Source organism: Cyrtonyx montezumae, unplaced genomic scaffold (genome assembly GCF_038088225.1).
Source record: "Cyrtonyx montezumae isolate F1298 unplaced genomic scaffold, pur_monq_1.0 scaffold_10, whole genome shotgun sequence".
In the NCBI taxonomy this organism is placed as follows: domain Eukaryota; kingdom Metazoa; phylum Chordata; class Aves; order Galliformes; family Odontophoridae; genus Cyrtonyx; species Cyrtonyx montezumae.
In genome coordinates this window covers 14848754-14873440 of record NW_027071826.1, presented here as the reverse complement: position 1 = coordinate 14873440, position 24687 = coordinate 14848754, and the positions used below count along the sequence as shown (strand labels likewise).

At 40.3% G+C, this 24687-nt stretch overlaps 1 protein-coding gene across 8 annotated transcripts in view; it reads right to left on the bottom strand.

Moving 5' to 3' along the window:
• The window catches only part of TC2N (tandem C2 domains, nuclear), a 28870-nt gene extending 4692 nt beyond the window's left edge, over window positions 1-24178 (bottom strand). The window contains exons 1-11 of one of the 8 annotated variants that reach the window (XM_065751193.1): window positions 23597-23871; window positions 22903-23132; window positions 11255-11377; window positions 10361-10591; window positions 7136-7300; window positions 5544-5635; window positions 4844-4919; window positions 3735-3835; window positions 2836-2952; window positions 1798-1989; window positions 199-313 (exon numbers count right to left, since the gene is read on the bottom strand). In XM_065751193.1, coding sequence (XP_065607265.1) covers window positions 199-313; window positions 1798-1989; window positions 2836-2952; window positions 3735-3835; window positions 4844-4919; window positions 5544-5635; window positions 7136-7300; window positions 10361-10591; window positions 11255-11318 — 1153 coding nt within the window. In that variant the 5' untranslated portion in view covers window positions 11319-11377; window positions 22903-23132; window positions 23597-23871. Of the gene's footprint in view, window positions 1-198; window positions 314-1797; window positions 1990-2835; window positions 2953-3734; window positions 3836-4843; window positions 4920-5543; window positions 5636-7135; window positions 7301-10360; window positions 10595-11254; window positions 12076-22902; window positions 23133-23334; window positions 23559-23596; window positions 23872-24084 lie in introns of those variants that run through there. The other 7 variants (XM_065751150.1, XM_065751185.1, XM_065751168.1 and 4 more) reach the window with 7 other exon arrangements.
• Between the last annotated feature and the right edge of the window lie 509 nt (window positions 24179-24687).

Below are 24687 nucleotides of genomic sequence, written 5' to 3'. Positions count from 1 at the left end.
TTCCAGAATACATAGTGCGCAGCTTTAAACCAAACAAAATGTAATCAAATAAGACATCTATGGAAACAAGCCTTGGCAATGGAAACCTACTGCGCAATATGTTAAGTTTGAGGTTTGTAAGGAGTGCTATTAACTGCCAACCCATTTCAGCAGCATTTTACCTGCGACAAATAGTTTTAGACAGCTGATTTAACTTACTTAAAGACAGCGGTGTAGATGAACTTGGAAGATTTTGTGCTTCAAGAATCTGTAACTGAATCCTCCTGTTTATTGCTTGAAAACAAGTTCCTATTTGAAGTTCTGTTCGGCACACCTACAAGCAGAAGAATGTTGTCATAACATCTGGATCAAGTTGCTTATAAACACAGGAAATGCAGGAATTCTGTTATATGTTGGGCTCCCTTGTTCCTATCTGGGATTTCCTGGACAGAAATATGTGTATATACAACCTGCAGACGCACAGTAAGTAAATGCATCTTGCACTTGTCACAGCTGCTGAACATGTGCTCCACTGACGCACTGCTTATGTGCAGTGCACGTATGGCCCTCATGGGCAGCAGCCAAAAGCTCTGGAAAAATAATCGAGTCCTCAAGTTTCACCTGGGAAAGATTCCTTGGTGGTGAGAGCGGACACATACAGGGAAAACCAGAACGCAGTAGTAGCTCTACGAAATCAGGGTGTGAAAGCGAGAGAATGGGCACGCTCTACTAACAGAAAAAAACTTTGGAATTCTCCTTCTCCTCTTTTACATTTTGCAATCTGGAGATATAAGCAAAATATACAAAGATACAGATTCAGTTCACCAAATTCTCAGCTCACCCACATGCTTTCTGCGGAAACCAGAGAGCAAGCCACTGACTCAGCTCTGTTGGGAAGTAAGAGAAAATTGCTGCCTCACAGACCTCACAGTTCATGGACCTGCAACATCTGTAGAGCTCTCAGATACAATGGTGTGGAAAACCAACAAGGACCAAGAACAATGGGATGATCCAGGAATTTGTGCTAGGATGAAGCAGTTATCTTTTACTTTCTTTGTAGAAAGTTAATGCTTTTGAAGCAAAACTTGTTAGAAGTACAGATATAAAGTGTAACATGCTAGAAATCAAGACTGTCACTCATATTACTTAGACATATTTAGATAAAATTTGCTTTTGAATTGCCAATACAAGTTTAATTTGTTAAAAATACAAATGTCTAGACACAATCTGTAGAAGAAACAAACAAAGTGGGAGTAGGGGGAAAGGAATCCCACTGTGAAAATGGCACTCGACAACCACCTGGTTTTTATTACTCTAGTGGAAATGAACTGTCTGAATTATTACTTCACAGCATGTAATCTGAACATTAAAATAATAATATGTATGTATATATGTGAAGTTTAAAGCCACTTAAGATCTTAGTATTTTCTTCCATAATAAAATCAAATTCCATTTGCTGTGAGCTATTGCTGCGAGACATGGGGATTTTCTGATGCTTTTCTGGTAGGAAAAGGCAATTACTCAGTGTCCTGGAAAGTCTTCCCAGAATATCCCTCCCTCCAGCCATGGGCCATGTTGTTGAAAAGCTAATTCAAGCTTTTTTTCCTAGAAACAACTGTAATTTATTACCATAACAGGGATGTGCATAGTTTAGAAGTGCTTTTCTTTCTTCTTCTAATGTCCCCCATGCAAGAAAGCAGGAAAAAGAAACAATCTCTTTGTTGATAGCACTGAATTACTATCAAATTATTTTACTTCCATCTCCAACAGCATTCTCTAGGTCATACAACAACACATGTTTATGGTATTGACACGTACAGGTGCTTTGGAAGGAGGAGATATATCCAGCCAATGATCGGACTCCTCTGAGCTGAGCTCCCGCAATGACAAAGAGCACTCTCCAATTGTTCTTTTCCTAGGAGTCTGCGTCTGGATCTTAAATACCAATGTGACAGTTTGAACACTTTGCAGCTTAATGGCAAATACAAAAGTTTCCATAAATTCGATGTCCTAAAAAGAAAGACACAGGTAACGTGACCTTGGTAAGAGATTCCCATTAGATCACAAACTTAGAAACAAAGGCTTTGGGGACCTATGGCCACTGTGGTGATACAATTCTAAGTTATCACGAGGAAGTCCATCTCACTGTCACACTCCAGCAAGGGACAAAGCTCTGGAAATCTTGTTCACTACCAGGACAGGCTGCCATCAATTCTGCAGCTTTACAACAGAATACGCACACCGTCACAGAAAGTTGTCCTGAGGCCTTTTGTTTCATTCTTTCATCTTTGACTTATATTATGTGTTGTTTGTATTGCTTCCCCTCACTCCTCCTGGCCCCAACCCCTTTATCTTCCTATAATGCCACCATCAGGAATCCTGTGCCTCGTGACCAATTCTTACTAGTTTTTGCAGGGACAAAGCATGACTTATTTTTGCCTCCTGCCCTAGTGAAAGGGTGGAAGCAGTACTTCATCTTTTACCTTCCCCAGGTGAATTTGCATCTTCTGGTATTTTCAGATATCTTCCACTTCCCTACCATTCAATTGCCAAGACCAGAATGGTTTGTGATACTCTGTAAGTGTATCCCGTAACTGTCCTGCAGACTTTGGAGAAAGGGAGGGATACAGTGGAGGGCAAGGAATTGGAACAATCCTTGTAAAAGGATTTTGACAAGTCTGAAAAGAAGAGAAAAAAAAGAGAGGAAAAGGGAAATAGTAACCTCGACCTAGGCAGTTTGGTCTATTCTAAAAATCCATTATTTGGTCCACTTTTTTTTTTTTTGGGGGGGGGGGGAGGAGGGGAGGAGGGGAAGAAGAAAGATTTCTTGGTGCTTTTTTTCCTGTTTCTACTTACATTGCAACCTTCCTTGGCAGAGGATTTGAACTGCACAGGCTTGGGCAGCGTGAGAATTCCCTTGACATATATACGAGGATTTTCCCCACAACTGGAAGGCCAGCTCAGCCCTTTGCACTACAACATTGAAAACAAACTCAGTTGAGATAATGCAAGCCACTAGCTTTTAGACAGCTTAGAAACATAAGGTCTTCTACACTTCTACACTATTATTCATAATTCCTATAATAGAGAATGCAAATCAGAGCCAGGGTAATGGCTGTGTCACTTCAGAATATTCAATAATTCACTTCCATGGTGGACAGTAGAAGTTTTTCAGCAGATTTTAATTATTTCACCATGTGGAAGTTCAACAGTAGATAAATCATGAAATTCCTTATGTAATCTTGCAAATTTATCATTTGGTATAGTTACAAGGTTTCTGAGTAATAAAAGTTTCATTGCCTAAATATTATTCACAATTCCTGGAAATGTGTAAAGCAGCCAGTGTCACAGCATCACATCAGTTAGCAAAAAACTCACAAGAACTATACATCCTCAAAAGTTCTGCCCTGAAACAACTATTAGATTTGGTCAGTTAAAAATTGCCTCTACATTTGCTTCAAATTACTGTCTTCAAATTTCCACTGGAAAATTTCTACAGCAGGATCAGTCTTATGACCTGTTCAGCTTCTTTACCCATGTCCAACAGTTTCTCACCCCCAAACAGGAACATTTGACTGAACTGCGCTGATATTAATACTTGAAGGTATTAATTGCTTTTCTCCTCAAAGTATTCCTTAATTCTCATTATTCTTGCTAAATCTGATTATCCGGTACTGAACAAAAAGCACAGTAGAATAGTCATTTGAGTAAATAACAATTTGATTATTAATATTTGCTTATTTATATTTACTGACATGTAAAACTGTGATCCAGATCTGTTCCACAGAAGGAACGTAACACAACTTTACATTCAGTCTTCCAAAGTCCCGCTCATCACCTGATAATGTAATGGTATCTGTGGGGAAAAAAAAGGCCAATTAGTGTTTCCAGAAGCAATGTAGTATCATAACAATTCATTCCAAGAATAAAGGAACTCGTTAGTAGGAAGACTGCTTATCATTGACAATTTATCAGAACATATGTTTGAAATGTCCTAACATGAAAATTTTAATGATAAAATATCCATGAAGACCTGTTGCCTGACCTGCATTTAATTCTCCACTTATCCTCAGTTATCTCTATTGAAGTCAATAACTTGTGTGGAGCTCACATTTAGAAACAAAAAGAGCATATTCCTGAGACACCCAAAATACAATAAGTACATATATATATATATATATATATACACATTTATCACTGCCCTTAGATTAATGACTTCCAGTGTTTAGAAGCTGACCTGCTATTTGTCTTTCTCAACCAGCCTAGGAAACATTCTGCTGTTAGCCCTTTCTCTGAGTCACTTAATACCCAGTTTCTTCGTTGTGTCAAAGAGACTGGATGAAAATCTGACTTTTACTAGGGAGACTTTAATGGGGACTTGATTTCTAAGGTTTATTTTGCACCACCTCCATTTCTTCAGCATTTATCTCTAACTAAATAGTTTGCATGCAATTTTCTTGCATAGTTCTTAATGTAATAGAGGTATCAAAGTCCAAATACTTCCACAGAAAAATACTGATAAATGAAAAAAGGACAAGAGTGGTGACCAAAGTGAGCTACTTTCTATTCTAACAGAAAATCTGTAATTTTGTCATTCACTGGGGTGGTAAATCCAGGGATTAATTTTTCAAAAGCATGAAAACTTGCATTCTTCAAAGGCCCATTTGGTTTAGTCTTCTGACAGCAGGAAGGCACAAGTCCAAAACTCTTACTTTCAAATTGCAAAGCAATCCCTATTGACTTGCTAGTCATATTCATCTCAAAAATGAAGAGATGCATAAAATAAAAATCAGTGTTAGAGACAGTTCAGTGTTGCAAGTGCGAAGGAGATAGTACATTACAAGTTAAACAAGCAAAACATCACCCAGACTCCTGTTACTGCCATGTGAATCCTTCCTGGAGGAGGTGCTGCTAGGTACACTGGAGACTGAATCATATCTCTGCAGGGGGAAAAACAACAAAACACACCTCTTCTGTCAGGGCAACAGATGTAGAAATTCAAAGAAATTCTACTGTTGAACAAGACACAATGAATACAAAACAAGACATTTTAAACCTTTAACCTGTTTTCTACTAATCTCTTGGTCCAGCATGGAGTTACTATCTTGATGCAAACAACAAATACAGGACACATTTGACCAACAGATTTTTTCACTCACTGGTATGTATGCAAGCTCATGTCACATAATAGATGATTATTTGGGAACAAATAAACAAAATGGAGCATTGTTTTGTGCATAAAAGTAAACTTCTCATGTTCGTCTTCTCAAGCGATGGGAAAAATCAAACGATGAGAAACCACAGACTCTTATCCTATCCTCACTAAAAGCCTACTTAAGTTTCTCAGCAGCTTTGTTGGACCTGAACAGCAGTAGCCAGAGAAGACATCAGCAAAATAAATTCTTGAAGTCAGCGAAGACATTGAACTTTTCCCTTTAGCCCTTTCACTGCAAAGGACAATGCCCTTCAGTGTTTCCTCTGTAACAGTATGACTGGAACTTATGCTGAATGTACCGAGTTTTCAGTACAGCCTAAGTGACAACTAAGACATGAGAAATACTCACCTTCATGAATCGATGAGGTGGGCTTCTGAGATCAAACATCGAATGACTTAAATCAAGTGATCCAGGCAAAGCACTAGTTCTTAAATCACTAACTAAAAAGACAAAAAGAACAGCACAAACTTTGTCATTGCTAGAAAAAATAAATACTAAGATGACTTTTTGAAATTTAAGTAGACTCATGGCAGAAATAAAACCTAACTAGATGATAACTAAGAAAGGGTTATGCCAGCTTTCCTCACCTTCCATTCTCAAAACAGTCTCCTGAAATGACAGAATGGTGAGAACAAGCCAATAGAGCATTCTGTCTCTGAAGCAGTCAAACCAGTTCACATTGGCAGCACTGGTAGAATGGACAGCCTGCCTCAAAATTACTTCTACAACAGAAATAGTGTTTTCAGAAGATGCTTGAGCCCTTGTCTTTAATCAAGTCTGTACTTCTGTACTTTAGACACACGTGAGTGGCCTTTCTCTTGCTTGAGCTTACTAAGACAAACTAGTGAAGTATTTACTTAGCTTAAAAAAAAAAAAAAGAAACAGATGATGAGCTGAAGGGAAGATGTTTAAGATAATATTATAAAACTCAATGGGCTCCCGCTGCAGGTACTTGCAAAAGTTCAGCAAAGCTGTATGTGTAAAAAAGCTACTTAAGTTAGATGTGCTTTGGTCTCTTCTTAAAAAAACAAAACAAAACAAAACAACAAAAAACATACCGTCTTTCAATTCAGTTCCTATGGTAATTCAGAATTATTTTTAAAACAGAGCACTGATTGAAACATTTTCTCCAGCTGTAAAAGAAGCGCGCAATACTTTTCTGTCAAACATATCTTTAAAAGTGCATGCTGTTGCCAGCTTCTGTCTTGATGAAGAGATGTGTACATTTCTTCAAGGGTATGAGTTTTCTGAATAGGTTTCCATAGCAAACTTAGAGCACACAACACAGTCATCTACTTTACTATACACAGCATGCATTAGACAAGATATATATATCAATGAGCAGTACAGAAGTTTTACTTAGCCAGCCAAACACTTTGTATCTGAACTCTTACTGATACTGTGTCACAGCCCTCCCTTACAATTAAACATAATTATGCAGTAAAGAGTGGGGATGTTTCTTCAACTTAAACAGCAAACTACATAAAAGCTGGCACATGGCATGGCTTCCTGTTTTTTACTCGTTCTCATAATCTGCTCCTGAATGCTGTTTCCCCTGACATATATACACTCCCCAGCTAATCTTCCAGTCAGCAAACCACCCTATTTCCTTGTTCATTCTCCCTCAAATGGTAGCTAGATTCTCCAGTACTGCACCCCATTTTAGATCAGAGGCTACCCTAGCTTGCTTTGCCATTTTATCAACTGTCACGTGCTGTGTGCTAGCCTTGTTAAGCCCCTAAAACATAGAAAGTACCAGCACAGCCGGTATCAAGCAGAGCCAGCTCCCAGATCAGTTCACTTACCAGGAAGTGCCTGCAGTATACAGACCAACTTCAGAACTGCTATCATCAAACATCTCCTGTACTGTAATAGCTTTTTCTCTTACCTACAGACCTTGGAAAAGGGACAAAGACAGAAAAGGGTGCAATTCTTCTCACCTGATCCATATAACTTCCTATTATCTGATTTGGCTTGGAAGCGCCTAATCTGATCTGGTGAAACATGATGCTCCAAATAGAATGGGTTGTACACATCATAGCGGGGCCATTGGTACACACCGCACAGTTCTGCTTTCCGGTCACCAAAAGAAGCTCTGGCAGATTCTGTGAAGCACAAATAAACATCATATGCAAGAGCTCCAGACATAACACATGCTGCCTGGCTTCATAAGGCAGACTGAGTGCCTTCAGGGCAAAGGACAAAATATTTCATTATTATCTTCTTCTTTTTCCCTTTCATTGAAGCAAAGAAAACAGACATATATATTATGTCAGATTTCAAGAAATACTGGAATGAAATTGGCCATAAAAATACATGCGTGCCCTGTTTTGGTGTTTCATAATAAATGCCCAACAGTTAAAATACAGATGATTTTAAACACATAGACCAAGATGGAAATTCATCAGAAGTGTAGGGCTGTGCATAAAGAAAATCTCTAACTGATTTGGCTAAGTGATCCCAGGTTACTCCCACTTAACTAACAAGCCCCCAGACCTTCAAGAGGTTCTTATATGGAAAGTCAACACAACTTGTGACTGTAATCAGTGAAATGACTTGAACTGTCGGCTGAGACACAAGGAGACAGACTTGAGTCTCAAGCTTGAATCCCAGCCGTTTGCTTAGTCCATTACGGCACAGCTGCCCTACTTTTCTCTCCTTCACAATTTTTTCAGAGGATACACACTTCCTGGTCGGCAGAACAGTAAAGAACATTGCTGTAGTCCTTCCTTTTACCTGAAGTTGAAAGAAGCCTTGTGTAACAGTCCAGTAGAGAAAGGAGAAGGTGTGACCTGGACTCTGCCAAGCTCTGACACCTGCTTCCTTCAGTTCACCTCCCCAGATTTCAGCCTACTTATGAAATAGCTCTTTACCCTAACATAAAGTGCCTTCAATTCTGCAGATGTTACGCCATGAGAGGCAAAATACTACTGTGTACGTACAGCCACAATAACCACCTTTCTTCCAGGTGGTAGTAAAGTTAAACAGAACTAAAACAGGGAGATGGAACATGAGAGTTGATAAGTGAAGAATTCAAGTACAGAATTCAAGTACAATGGCCTTGAGCAGAACCTAAGTTAGACTAAACTTTTAAAATGAAGCTGTAAAGAATAGCTATACAATAGGTGACAGTAAAATCACTATTCTGGCCCAAGAGCACTCTCCCTTCTGCTAACTTACTTTTGTGAGAGCATGAGACATGCTGCAGTGAATATTGAGAAGTCCTGCCAGAAGTTAATTGCTTTCAGAAAGGATGCCAAGACCTTACTCTGAGCATGTCCTGTTTCAATAAAGGAAAATGGTCAGACATGCAAAGAAAATGGAGTGGAACTGAGATTAGAACTTGGGCTTCTATGGATGTTTAACAATGGTCTAAGAAACAAATACTCTAAATGTATATATTTTTTTAATATGCTAGTGCTTTGACGAATGTACAAAAGGAATGACAACACACTTCCCTGTATTTAGTAAATCTCCCTACTTTTTAGTAAACTTTGCATTTTTAAACATAGCTTTAGTGAGTCTTAAGGAGTTGTATTTCCAAATATGAATACCTATTTTTTAAAAGGAAATGGAAGCTGCCTACTTGACGTAAGATCCACTTTTCAAATATTTATGCAAGAATTTAAAATATTTGCTCAAGAAAAGCAATTACAAACTGCCTAGCCATCCTGCCAGATTAGCTTCTGACTTTATAGCCTAAGGGCCGCTCTGCTCACTAGGTCCTTCAGAAATGATGATACATAACTCCCAATGAAGACAAGTCACTGGTTTACAAGAGCCTGAAGAACAGCACGAACCAAAAAAACATTTATATAGAGGTTATTAAACACATCTTCCCTCTTCCTTCTCACTGGAAAACTCTGGTACCTCAGAGCCCTTTTTGTACAGTATACTAAGGACCAAGTAAGACAGAGTCTGAATGCAAACCCTGTGAAAAAAGGGTTTCACCAGCAGCATATCCTGCATTCCCATACCTTGTTCAAGTACTCCTTACAAGAACTAGCTACTGAAGACTGTATACATAGGTTGCTCCAAAAGTGATGCCTCCTACTTATTTCCACAGAAACTACAACAGATACAAAGAACACGATAACACTACTCAATAAAGCACATTCAGTGACACACCTTTGCTTCATAATCGCTTGCATGTCAGACCACATTTTGTTTGATTGCCCCTCTGCTGCCATCTGTCACACAGTAACAAAATGTAATAGAATACTGGTTGGGAGGTTCAGCCTCTACTGGTATACTAGCAACATCCTCCTCTGACGTTGTGGATCAACGTAATAAAACAGAAGGCATTTGCTTTCAGAGCAGCCACTGTATATAACGCAATTCCTCTGTGCAGCAGCCCAGCTCTGCTAGGTGGAAGGCAGAGAGCAACTTGCTTCTGCTGGCTATCTGCAGGGAAACCTGAAGGGGATCGGGCTCAAAGACAAGGAAGGTCTTAAAACCTTCCTCCAAATTGTACCACATGCTTCCTATTGGTGAAATTTGAAAAGGAAGATGTGTTTGTATGATAAAAGTATTGACATAATAAACACAAAAGCCAGATCACTCTTCTTAAGTGATCTGGATGCTGTAATACGTTAGGTCTTTCCTTGACTTCAATAAATTCTTTACTAGAGCTTTGGATTCTTCAATGTCTTCCATTACTTTGAGCACAAGCACTAGCGTGCAATCCACACTTTTAATTTCATCCATGCAGGATCACAGAGATTCACACTGGAATGACATACTTCCCAAAAGCTCTCTGGATATACAGAGAGAAAAGTCACAAGAACTAGCTTCTAGAGAAGTTTTACAGATACATGCTTTCAGTAGGAGTACTTGACAACTTTCAAGGAGCAGCAAGTACTAAACAACTATTTCCAAGTCAACTGACAGACTAGATTAAACAAAAATACATACTCCTGCAGCCCTCCCCCAAATTTCTGGAAGCTAAACAGTAAATACAATTAATATATAGGAAGGGAGAGAAGGGCAGGGAGAGATTGTTTTATTTTAATATGCAAAGTAAGGAATTTCTCTTGCTAAAATAAAGTTTCTTCAGCTTTGATTAGAAAGTGACACTGGTTAACATACCTAAAGAAGTACCATCATTTTTGTTCACCTTTTTCCAACAGAAACCCATACTGTTTCAGTAATAGTTTATATTTTACCTTGAATTCCTCCACCATGTGATGTACTAGGAAGGCTTTTTGGCTGCACATAAGCCAGTTTGAATGGTGGTACCACAAATGGTACCTCCTGCCCATCCAAGGGTAGTTTAGAAAGCAGATAATCCTCTGAACAGCCAACTTGACGCTTCACTGACACAGAAGACAATGGAGGTTGCTCTACAATAGTTGGCTTGCTTGCGGGTACAGCTTCAGATTCCTGCACCATGGAAACTGCTAAAAATGAAGAGCAAGAAAAACAGACAGTCTACATGTGCATTAAGTTTGGAACAATAGTCTGAACAGATCTCTTTTATTTAATAGAATCTGCACTTGATATATTACTTTGCTCGCATTCAGTTTTACTAGCATTCAGGATGTGTACCTGGAAAAGACATTTATCCTCATGTCTGTACTAATACAAATTCTGCTGCTTGAGGCTGTATATTTATAGCTAACTTGCCCTTAAGTCAATTTTACAAGAGGTATTCTATACACTTGTATCATAGAACAACTGTGCAAACAACTAAGACACCAAATAACATCCTGGAGGAAAAAAAAACAAGCAAAACAAAAAACAGAACAAGGGTTCACTTTTGGACAGTTTGCAAGGTATAAGACCTTTAGGTGACCTTAGGCTGGGATTTTTATTTTTTATTTTTGGACAGCATTCCAGGCAAAGAGCAGACTTCAGACAAGTTATTTTTCAGTTCCAATTCCAATTTATAACACTAACAGGCACGTGTCCAATTTCCAAGTGGAGGAACAGAAAGAATTTGGGATATGTAAAATAATTCAAGTTTATCAAGGGTTACAAAGTCATTTTACTAATGGGAAATCTCATAATTAATGAGGCCAGAATAGCAAAACCTTTAGTAAACATGATTATGTTGAAACTCACAATTCTTTTTTTCTTTTTCCACATAAAAACACCATTTACAGCAGTTTTTAATGTATTCATTCGCCATTGTTTTCAGTGCTGCAACTAAGGGGATCAAGGATCAACTGCAGCTATCAAACCTGAAAAACACAGTAAAGGAAAGTATATAAGATTGGAACAATTTAAATTAAAATGCAACATTAAATATGTGATTTTTAGTTGCACTTAGTCCCTGGGTCAACAAGAGTTACGTCAGTCATAAAAACATCAAAGCATTCAGGAACACTAAATTCTTCTCACATTTGTGTTGGCCACTGGGCTTTGGAATTCACTCAGCTCTATATCTGTTTTGATATGCATTGGCAAGTTATTTGTAGGATGCATTTTTTAGTTTGTTTCCCTTAATCGCATTTCTTATTCTCTGTCACTCATGTAGGATCATAACATACACACACATTTACATCCTTGAGTCTGCGCACTCTGTATTTTACATTTGAAAGTACTCTTCATAAATGATACCAAGATTGTTATTTTGACAATTCTTTGAGGAACTACTGCTTTCTCATAATTGTGTACACATGAAACCAAAGACCTGTTTTATTATATTATTGTCTGCTTTGTGTACAGAAATAGAGAAAACTGGCTTCCAGCAAAATGAGAGGCCTGCACTCTACCAAAGAATGAGATCAAGTTCATAACAGCTGGTTAACATTAAAATAACTTTATGACAATAGTAACTGGCCTCATTTAAGTGTCTTTATTCATATGCTTATGTTCTCTTTTCAGAGGGACACAGACAGTTGTGTTGCCTCCTGTCCAAAATTTTGGACATGTCTAGTCATTTTATATGTACCTAAAGTACACAAGGTTCTTCGTAGAACATACCCAAGATACGATTCTAGCTCCATGAAGGTTAGAAAAAGACACCATGAATGCAAGCTGCAGGGATGGGGAAAAAAATAGCAAGAAAGAAAAAGGAGGAGATAGCAAAGAAAGAAGATGACAGCTACACAAAAACGAATGGGTTTCCTTTGTTATCTTGGTCACAGAAAATGAGTGAATCCATGCTTCAGCATAGAAGCTATTCCCATCTGTAGCTTGAACAGTTTGAACAGTGAATTTTGTTTGCATGCATATTAGAAAACAGCTAGGAAACCACAGAAACACTGATAAACAGAAATAATAGTCATGTCTAAAGTATCAACCAAAACCTTTTCTTTCAGTAAGTCATCTCTTCCCCTTCCCAGATTTATATGGATGTCAAATGAAGACATTAATCTATAGACACTTCATCTACCTTAGTAAACATGCTTTCCTATCTTAACATCACTTATCCCCTTGGATAGGTGCAACCCAATGTTATCAACAGATACGTCAATTTGAAAATAATGACCAAGCACAGCAAAATCTACTGACCATTCTCTGGCACCCTACCAGTATGCCTCAGAATTGCTATGTGTATTTTAAGCTGTGGGTTATGAAAGGTCACTGAGAGCATGTGGCTTCGTGCGTAAGGCCTGAACTAACTTGCTATCTTTAAAATACAAGTTTGAAATACAATGAAGTTTTGTTATTGTAAATACATAACTATTTCCAGAATTATTCTTAATTACTTCCTTTAATTGTATGCTGCTCTTTGTGTTCAGCAGACCAAAATGAACAAGACGCAAGTGACTTGAACAGAAAAACCTGAGAAGCTTGAGGAATACTGGTACATGTTATTTTGGAAAGTAAATTTATTAGCATTGCAAACCTGCAGAGGTGACACCACCAAGCACAGAGTCTGCTGCATCTTTACATGAAAAGAGGCACAAGAATCTCTTGAAATTCTCCACATTCCTAAAGACAGCTGCTCCTCCCTCTGAAGTGCTCTCACAATAGTTACCAATGCTACAGATTTCAAGGTTTGCTTTCAGGTTCCCATGCAGTGATTTCCCTTCCCAGCTGTTATCAATGCACAGCTGGAGTTAATATGCTTTACTCTCCTTCATCATGTTTAAACTAGGCTGAAACAGCTGCTGCATTTGCTCTCAGCTTTGTAACAATAGTATCTAAGCTTCGGCAGCAGTTTGCTCTGGGAAAACAATCTTTTATCTCAAAATACCCTGACTACTGGTAGTGAAGGAAGCAAATGTCAGTAACCACCCAGCTCTCCAGCTACATAAAAAGGAAAAATTAGTTGTTTACATCAGAGAAAGTTCAGGTCACTGTACTACTTTCTTTCCCCAGAATTACGTAGCTACAGTCATTCACGTAAGCCAGCAAATAAATGCAAATCATCATTCACAAGCGGTTACCTTTCCATCACTGAGTGAATGCTTTATTTAGAAAGAAAGTTGATATCATTGTTGTTGATCTAAGAGTTCGTACAAAAGATATAGAATTGCATTAAAAAAAAAAAAGTTGTGATTCTTAGACCATAATATTCCCCTCCTCTCCCCATAGAAAAGCAAGGTAACATTCATACCTTTCTTTCTATCTTTAGCCAAACATACAAGCAGTTCACCACTGCCTCTTGTAACAGAACAGTACACTGTGATATTGCTGTTTCCAGATTACTGCTTTGTAGGTGGGTGACACCAGTAACCAATGGTAAAGTGTACAGATACAGTTTCCAATTCCCTTTGAGATTAAATATTTGGAAAAGAAAGTTCAGAATGAAACACTGTTTGGACAGAAATGTAACAGATTCTCTCTTTATTAACCCAAAATGAACAGAAGTCTTGCAGAAGATTAAACGAATACTGATCTAGACAGAAACACTTCTATCAAAGGTTAGATGCCTCCCATATGCCAGAACCTTTTGCTAATGTCAGCTACCCAAAAATCTTCAGTGTAACACTTTAGAGTTGTTAAATGGTTGTACTAATGTACACCCGTGTGGGAATAAACGTACCAAATAAACCAGAACTGTGGAGACACGTATTAGGTTTGTCCAGAGAAGTACCAACCTCCTGCCAATGTCATCCTTAACAAGGAGTTGGGACTCTGTGATCCTGACTCTAAGTCTTGGGGTCAGTTTTTGCTAGTACATTTACACCAAATATTTTGTTCATTTTGAGGATACCAGACCAAGAAAAGGACATGATGAAAAGGAGAATGATCCCTAATTTTCAGGCAAAAAAAATAAAGAAGTGTAGAAATCAAATCCCTTGCAGCAGAAGGCACTGCACCCAGATCTCATTATTGTCTCAGGTTCTCTCTGTTGGTGTTCTTCACTCTTATTTCAGTGTTTTCATTTCTCTCTCCCCAATATGAAGCCAAAATAAGATGATCAAATTTAACTCAGCAATCGTCCTTCCACACTAATGTAGAAAGCCAATATTATTGGAACATACTGGAAACAATGTTTAAAAGCAAACCACACACATACACAAGAGTCCAGAGAATTAGAGTCAGTATTACTTTAATGGGTTTAGATGGAGAACATAAATTATCTTAACGATTTCCAGATTCCTCTGATAGAAGTTTTGAATGAGCTAAATCAGATAAACAGTACTGAAAACTTCAGTTCCAGATGCCACCAGAATGACTACAAGATAGAAATGTTTGGAGAAGAAGGCAAATATTTTCAACAACTCATTAAATAACAAGACCATAATAGAAAATGGATCAGTGCTATATTAAAAATATTAAAAATATTAAAAGCTGAAAGTCTGAAAAGAAATGTCAGATTGTTGCTGCCTTATGATGAAGGGGTACATTTTGCAGCAAGTTTGCAGGCTGCATTTAGTCAGAGCCCTGCTGATCAGGTAACATATTTAGAGCTATGCAACAGAAACAAAGGTGAAATATCTGATCTCAAACTGGGAAAGCTGGCTAAACCAGAGACTTCAATCATTATGAGATTTATTGCCAGCCATAAACATATAAAACACATTCTCAGGTCTGTGTTCCAGAAACACTTCATAGCATTATTTCTAGTAGCTTTAAGTCCTCACAAAGCAAGAGGTGTAAAAGAAAATGTCCGGAAATAGGGATGAGCAGTTGCTATTACACAACCAGGACGGATCCTCGAATGACATAAGTGTCTGCAGCTCCAGTAGCCCCAAAGGAACAGCAGCTGAGGAACTTCCCATGGAGAAAGCAAGCTCAGGCTTGCAGTTTCACACCCCAGCCAAACACCACATTTCTGCTACCTCCTTGCCTGTCTGTGTTTCAGACCCATGAGATGCAGTCAATCCCAATCGCAAAATCCCTTCAAAGAGCTTAATGACACCACTGCAAGTCTCCAGATTATTAAAGAAACAGAGCACAGCAACAGCTGGTTCTGCTGCAGGCCAGATGGACTCTGGTGGCTTACATTCTACAAATGGTTTAACTTCCAGGGCCAGTTTGTGTAGTAGTTTTGTTGCTGGAGGATAAGGTCTGGCAGCTGTTTGCTGGTCTGTGCAGGGCTCTTCATTTGAAGAGGGTTTAGGGTCAACATGTCCAGAAACAGGTGAACACTGATAAAACATAGTAAAACTGCTTAAATAGTTCTCTGAAATTTGCTCCAGGTACTTTGCTACTGTGTGAGTAAGGATGGTGCACACACACACCTATGCAGGTATGCAGCACAAGCATATGCCTGACAAAGTTGAAAAAATATTTTTTTTTAGGAGGGGGTGATAATAAGCAAGTCTGATCTGACATGTCCACAGAGGACACAGAGGCATTTCAAGAAGGTTTGAAAGTGCAAGAAGACAGGGCACACGCTTTTGTTGTTGCTCATCATAAACCTTGGCAGTAGTATGCTGTCCGGGAGGAGAGAAAAAGTAAATAATATCATGCCAACACACACGTACAAGGTGCATGATAAGAAGCTCATATCTACGCCCATTTTAGGATAACCCTCTAACAGTGATATCTGCAGTAACTAGTGGGTGTGTGAACACACCTACAGGGCTTCCTTCTCCTCCATTTCTAACTTTAACTCATGGAAATGCACAAAAACTTTTAGGCTTTAAAATATTGGAATCTAATCTTCTCTGATCTTTCTCTTTAGTAATCTAAGTAGACCAAGGCAAATCACAGATACAAATTTAAGGCTGCTTTACATCATTCAAATTTGCTATTTCTTCTCAATATGTTATCCTACTTCTCTAACCTCGTTTTTCCAGGCTGATACTACAGCTGAACTGTACAGCTCAGATTCAATAGTATCAATATAATCTAAGGTGAAAATATTTTCACTAAGTAACACTTGCAAGAAGATTGCTCTCATTCCCAAAGCATTGTACTGAGAACACAAGCTGTGAGTGGCCCCCCAGGTCTGCACACTAATTGGATTCCAACCAAGTGGAGGGAGACTACAGAGAGTATGTCCTGTACCCCTGATGCCTGCCACAGCATCGTGTTGGGCTCTCCTAGAGATAACAATTACATGTAAGGCTTAAAACCCTTGCCATCGAGCAGAAGTCCTCAGCATTTCACCACTAGCAGTCAGGATGTGACAACTACACAAAAACATGACTTATTCACCTGGAACTTGCTTCTCCTGAGGCAAAGAACACTACCTCAGAAGTAAATTCTTAGCTAAGCTTTTGTCGCCACCAATGAAGAAGCACATACTGCAGTCCCACTGGCTTTATAGGTTCTCATGCTGAAAATGTCCATAAGTGAACCAGGGCAGAAACTTCTCATGGAACAGCCACGTCTTCCTACGTGCAGTTGTGAAAGATGTGCCTTGTTCCACTGTGACTATCCCATCTCCCTTCAGCTTTTCTGCCCTGAAGGAGATGATCTAATTCACGCCTCCCTTCATGCAGGCCCTGAGCTGAACTCTGCAGGAAGAGCACTTGTGCAATCTAGCTGTGGTCTCCTTGAGCTCGGCAGCTGCTTCTTCCAAGGGCTTCAGGCTGGGGGAGGCCAAAAAGCCTTCAGTGCATCCACAGCCCTAGCCCAGACCACCAAACTGAGAGTAAGTCATGAAGCGGAAATAATTGCTATTGCCTACTTCCCTGAAGAAAAATACAGCTGAGCAGGTGCGTGCCTGAGCTATTGCGCTACAGGAACAATTGCCTCTGCTCTTTAGACACCCCTTGGAGAAGAGAAACAAGGGCTGGCAGGAGCACACGATCAGAAGTCGCTCCTCTCACACGGCCCCCAGGGACACACTGACTCTCAGCATTATAGCCTTGCACCTGCAGCTCTTAAGTGCAGACTCAATCCAAGTCTGACCCAGTTATGCTGAAGATTAATAATAGCACTTACAAGGGCCAAAAGCACAGTTTTCATAACACTGAGCCAATTTTTCTCATGAGAGATTTATGTTTGAATTAAGAAGAGAATGTTTTAAATCTATCCCATGATAAAGGTTAAAACTTGGAATTTTAATATGCTGAATCCCCTATGCACTGGTCTGTAAAAGTTGATAGAGATAGTATTTCTTCCTAATGCTGCATTAGGCAAGCAACCAGTTCATCCAATTACTGAACTGACAATACTGTTCCTGTGAACTGTAGATAAATTCACTGACTTGGACAGATATGTACAATATGGTATGTATTGGGGCAGTAAACATGAAGGAATAAATCCATTATGTTGGACTGCAGATCATTTTGGACTCAGATGGAAAACAGCAAAACAAGAGTTGAAATCAGGACACAAGAAAAGAAAATGGAGAGACTGAAATCTCTGTTAAAAAAAAAGAACTTGGCTTTTACAAGAACACGGAAAGAATTTAATTCAAGATAAGTTCTCTGCTCTAAGCAGATTAGGAAAAAGTCATGACAATCACCAATGGTTACTTTATAATCTAACTTAATGCTCAAGACTTTATGTATTCTGTGTCAGTTTTTAATCCAATATCTTCTCCTGCAGTAATGCCAGAAAGCAATAAAAATAGAGCTGTCAGCAGTCCCCCTCATAGCCTTGATACCAAAGAGAACTGGAAACATCTGGATGCATTTTTTTTTCCTCAACAGGACAGCCAAGAAGAAGGTACTTAGGCAAGAGCATCTGTCTGTGCACTGGGGTTCCCTAGTATGGTTAAGCTTGTCTAGCTGTGAAATGATAGCCTTCAGATACCAGATTAATGTAACACTGAATGGCATCCAGAAAGTCTCAGCCATCTGCCATTACCACAGCATCACATGGAAAAAACATGGATAGACATACAGTATCCAGACAACTAATGAAAAATAGCTCCTACTGTACATATGAAAAATGAAGAAAATCCAAACAATCTCACATGGAAAAAAATACTGTATCTTTACCACTAACACTATTTTAGGGGAACGCTGCTGACCTACAAGAATCAAGGTGGAATATTTCTTTATATATAACTGCACACACATATCCAGTACTTTGTTTTAGATCAAGCAGTTTTTCATATGCTATTTTACATTGGTTATGTGATAGTTTTGTTGTGTATAATTATTATCCTGTTTCATGATGAAAACAAAAAATTGAACTTACGGAGCTTCCACGTGATGGAAATTCCCTGTTCAATACTTCTGCTCCTCGTTGTCACAGCCTTTAACCAGTTACAACAATATGGTGAGAGGAAGGAAATATGTAAATGGTATAAATCAAGATTAAAATGCTATGGCTGGATGAAGAAAGGAAACAGAGGACTCTAATACATACCATACATGGAAACAGTTTAAATGGATGATGAGAGAAGAGGAAATGCGAATGGACTGTAGTTCAAATCCAAACCAGACTGGGGGGTATGGCTCTACAGGGCACATGTACTGAGCACAGGCTGCCTAACCACACTCAAAAGTCCAGGAGGATCCTGTCTTTATAAATGTTTTTTTGTTTTGTTTTGTTTTAAAGCCACCCACACCAGTGGCCCACAGTGACTTTTAACAGCCCCAGCAGTTTCACTCGAGAGATGTGAAAAGGATGGAGTAGTTGGCAGCTGCCCAGGAAGATGAATGGTATCCAGGCTCTGCATAAGGGAGGTATTTTAGAATAATTTCACATAGACATTGGAAGAAGCCAATCAGAAATCAGAGCTGTTGTGATTTTATGGGAGTATCTAATATCGCACTTATTATTGGACAAATGCTGCTACAATGACGGGGCAAGGCACTGGGGCCCACCCTGTTTCATGGGTACAGAGGTCCCAAGAGCATGAGCTGGCAACATTACCTTTCCCTCTCTCAAGACAAAGTGCACAATGGCTACACCATGAATGTACATTTTTTTATGTTCTTGAGTTCAAATCAACACCCTTCACAAGAGATTCTAACCTATCACTTCACACATTGATGAAACTAGATCTGGAAGTAAACACACCACTGAGCTGAACAAAAGCTAGGATGATTCACAGGGAGATGTTCCGGGTTTGGTCAAGGTTTACAGAAGGAAGATTTTTAGCGATTCCACTCACTGCTGAGCAGAGAGTGAACTCGAACTGAAAATTAAAGAGCTGTCAATCCCATTTTTCAAAAATAAATTGGAAAAAAAGGTAAAAACATTTGAATTCTCCTCTACAGGGAATTGAATATGGTCTTGAAAATGATTTGTTGTCATCTAGCAGCTTTATCCTAAATACAGTGCCCTTCCATTTGTTTTTGTACCAGTTCATTGTGAACCACGGAATCACTGATAGGTACAGCTACCTTTAAAACCTTCTTCCCTTGTAGGGAAGGCTGTAACAAAATAGATTTGCTGTCTGAATTTGGCAGAGAGCCTGTCTCAGTCCCCTTTCCCTGCCAAACTCTGGTCGAGAATTTGGCCATCTTCTGGCTGTGTGAACTGTCCAACCATGCACACAGACCCAGCTTCAATAAACAGCGGTCAGAGGGCCACCTCTACCCCCTTGGTCTGGAGGTACAGAGGCAAGCAGCCTTCCTCCTTTCTATGCTTCAGATGAAACCATGAAACTATTTGTGCGCACCAATGAACCCAGTGGACACCAGGCCTATGAGACCTCTGGGGTCAGGCCTCCCTCCACCTTGCAGCACCAGGCAGGGAGTGAGGCACCTGCTCCCCTGTGCTCCAGCTCACCATCCAAGCCCACATGTAATTTTCAGACTCCCAAGCTGAGGAGTCAAAACAGTTTAAGTACCTAACAGGTTTTGAGGCCACTTGGGTATGGTCTTTCTGGATTGCTTTCTTAGACATTGAAGCTGTTTTAATCGTCAATGCCACCTCTCTAGTTCTTGCTCTCAAGCCCAGATCCAAAGCTCATTGCCATGACCACAAGAACTCCTCACACAACAGAGAGGTTAGTTTAGGGCTGAATGATATGTCCCTTCCAGTTTAAGTGTGGCTATTAGGTAACCAAGAAACAAAACTTTGAAACAGAATCACCAGGGAACAATTTACAGGAAATAGAAGCATCGGATTTCTGACATAGTTTTGTGGGTTTTTTTAATGCTGAATTAATGTAAACTTCAGCTGTGATGACAGGCAAGCAAACATTCACTCATACTAAGCTTCAAAGAAGTGTCCTTGGTAATTCTGCATGGCTTGATGTATTAACGTGATTAAAGGATATGATGCAATACAGATAAGTTGAAACCAAATCTGAGATTTGAACCTCTTCGCAGACAAGGCTCTTCAGTTTATGCCTGAAGATTTATCCCTTCTGCCAAAAGGGATCAAAAGAATTTTTTCTCCATACAGAGAATTTTTCAGAAGGCCAAATTGTATTTCTAACCAGAATGACAACACAGCTTAGCCTAAACTCAGCTTTTCCTACCTGAAGTCAAAGCTCACTTTGCACTTCACTTCAAAGAGATGAGATCTTAAGCTCTCTGCTGACAGACACTGGGTGCTGTCCTACTTGGACTAGAGAGAGAATATTTACTAGATTTAAGGAGATGCCAATTCAGAGTAAACAAAATAGTTATTTTACAAAATTAAAAAGCAAAAAAACACACTGAACAAGGGAACGGTGGGTTTGGATATGCACCACAATAAATGCAATACCACACATGGGGATGGTAAAGGGGCTGTTGGCTGTTACTGAGAAGGGCAGTTCTGCTTTCCCATGCCAACAACCATTCATGCTGGATCCAATAAATACACAGCTGCTTGAAGAGCTGGCCCAGTTAACCGATTAGATGGAAACATAAACCAACAGAATAAACAAATATGCTTAAAAATATAAGAAAAAAAAGTTTTCCAATACTTGATTGCACAAGAGTGGAGTGAGAATACACCACTGAGAAAACAGGCAGCCAGAGCAGGACAGTCCTCTCCAGAGCCAACTCACTGCTCTGGGGTAAAGTAAATCCAAAACTTAAACACCTATGAGTAAGACGAACTCAGGCTGAGTGAAAATGAAAATCAGCTGGTAAGACACAGAAGTGCTGGAACAAACAAGTGAGGTGAATGAACCACATGAGTAGGAGAAAGAAAAGAAGACAGAACTTTTTCATCAACACAATTAATAGCTTATGCACACATGACTGAACAATTCCATCAACATTCTCTCTTTCCATTACATAGGAAGATCTGTGGATTCATCACCAAAATTAAGTGCAGGAAAGGACAGTGGAACTGATGGGACTTCAGAGGGGTCCAACATACCCTTTGGGCATAGTGTAGATGTGACTTCCACACATATTTAGAAGAAGCAAGAGACACTTTAAAAACACATGTATTTTTCTTGAAATTCAATATTGCTCAACCACATGTATTCCACAAAAATTTTAACATGTGACATACAGATGGAAAAGAGTCTAGAAATCAAAATTACCCACTCTTGGCTTCATGCCCTAACCACAGAATTATAGGCTCACAGCTCACCTAATTCTGCATTGAAAACAAGGCAAAACGGTTTCATAACGAAGGAGTCAGAGATCACCAGCCCAGAGCAAGACACAAGTTTACAGTCAAGCACTCTTGAGAAATGTAAGATGCAAATTCAGAACTTGGCTCTTCATGTCTGGTAACAGTTCTAGACAAAACCTAAGGAATAAGAAGCAAGGAGGAAGGAGGGGGGAGAAAAAGGCATGGTGGTATACTCCCCTGCAGGTATTTTAAGTGATCATTTAAGTGTCATCTGAAAATACTTGATCTCTATGAGAACAATTTGTCAAGGAATGCCCCACTCACTTGTGGATGCCAGGACAGCTTAGGCACCTAACTAATCAACACTAACAAAACTCAAGCCACAGCAGTAAGTAGACTTTAATGCATTCAGCAAAAGTTACTGAGAAAAACTTGAGCCTACACAGATCAGAGTGTGAAGGTAAGAACTGCACATGTCTAGCCCTACAACGCAGCTGCCCACAGGATCATTAGATGCCCAGGTGTTTCACAAGTTTGATCCAGCACACTGCTGTTTGACATCTTGTTCCCTTTCTGCACAATCACAACTGTACCGTCTGGAAGTGTGAACTTAAGAAACGACCATGACAACTACCTTCCCATGCTTATCTAGAGAAATGCATCACGTGTAACACTGGGAATGCTTCCACCCTGAAAGAAAGTTACAAGACCAATTCGTTGCAAGATGATTTCCACTTAAGCTTTGGCTAACCTCTGACTGACTACTTGAAGCATACCTGCAGAAGGTGATCTAGGTACTTCAGTTATTTCTTGCGTGGCATAACAATGCTTAGATGTTAATTCACAAAGAACAATTTGATTGCACAAGGGCATTTACTTATAGCAATACCAGTTTGAGACTGTTTAAAATATAACCTAATGTTGGACCTAATTTATATGAAGATTTAATTCTGTAATAGTTGAATGAAACTACTGTTTTTCTACCTACCTCCATTTCTCAAGGTCTGCCACTTGTTAGAAAACACACTTCCAAACCTAATCTTGGAAGCAGGCTGCCAAGTTAATGCTCAAAAAGTCGTAAAGAGGCCAACCCTTGCTGCTAGAAGGTCTTCACTTCCAAACCCCCAACAGGCAGGATGGGGAGATGGCAAGGCAATGCAGGTGCAGCATCACCTGTATTCAAACTGCCCAACAGCACTGCCTTTGGCAACGCATGTTCTGTAAGCACGAACATTTGAAACAACATCAGGTTTACAAAAGTTACCATTAGAGCGGTTCTGTGTCCCAGGAGTTACATGCACAGCGAGAAAAATCCTAATTTACAAACTGCAAAATCGTTACCATATATTTGTATGGAAACATTCTAAGCAACGATACGCAAAACAGTTACGTTATATGCAACCACATGAGTTAAGGTCACCTCAGCAGCACAGCCTGACCGACACCAAGCTCTGCTCCCGTTCATCGCTTGCAGAGGATGCTCTCAGTACAACGGTTCTCCTGGAAGCCTAACGCCGGACCTCGTATTTCAGACGAGCAAAGAAGTTCACACCACGTCCGCACCGACCCGGCCACGGTCGGGCAGGGGCTCGCAGCGCTCCCGCCGCCGCCTCTCCGGGGACCTCCGGAGCTTCCCACGGCCGCAGCCGCCCCGCCCGCTCCGCTCCGCCGCCCGCGCTCACCTCCCGGCCCCGCCGCCAAGCTCCGCTCCGCTCCGCCGCCCTCCCGCACCTGCCGCCGCCGTGCGCCGCCTCCCCGCGGCCCGGCCCGCAGGGGCGGCCCCGCTGCTCGGTACCTGCGAGGGGGGAGAAGCTGCGTCCCTGCGCGGCCGCCAGGTGAGCGGCACGGCGCTTCGTCACCGATCCCTATCGCGGAGAGGGGATTTCCCTGCTGGCTGCTTCCGCGCGCCGGCGAAACCACGCGCAGGGACAGAGATGTCCTTAAGCAGTTTCCAGGGGGCTTTTCTTTGTCGCTTGCTGGACTTTTACGCTAGCAAAGTCAGTGCTAAAGCTTTGCTAAAGCACGACCGGGCCCGTCTCTTGAAGAGAAAAGCAAAGCTTTAATTTCTGTACTGTTCTAGCAAATACCATTTGCAGCTGAGATGCTGGTCCCTGTCAGGTGAGACCATGTACAGCACGTGAGAGAGAGCCCCTGCCACAGCCTGCTCTACTTGTAGCTTCATTTAGCAACCGCACGTGGTAGAGTGGTTCAGAAATCTACAGGAAGCAAAGGCTCTGGGAGGCTCCAGGTGGCTGTGTGCGGCCTCTGTGCTCCGACTGAGGCAGCTGTGAGCGGGAAGTGGGACTGCGTTCGTGGGAAAAAGGAGGAGCATTTCCTCCGGGAAGTTCTGTGTATTTTCTGGGTGCTTTCCAACTTAGGTCAAGGTTTTGCACAGCCATCCTGAGTACTATTGAGCTGCAGCCTTCAGAGATTCCTCATCCACTGAGATTGCAGTTTTCCTATGATTATTATTTTTTAATTTAATAGCAGACCTGATGCTAACTATGTATTGTGTGCCTGCAGTCTTGCACCATAGCATGGCTACTTCAAACTCTAGAGTTGCTGTGAGGAGAGAGCCTTTGCCAAAAGCGTATCTGAGCTAACAAAGAGCCTCTGTGAGTCCCTGCACGGAGCCTGGGATATCACAGAGTGAAGTGGTTCTGATTCCTGCAAAGGGAGCTGATGAGACCATGTGTGGTCAGCCCTTTAAAGCAAAACAAGTAACTGGTAAGCCTCCAAAACTGATCCGAGTTCCTTTGAGGTACGCGTTAAG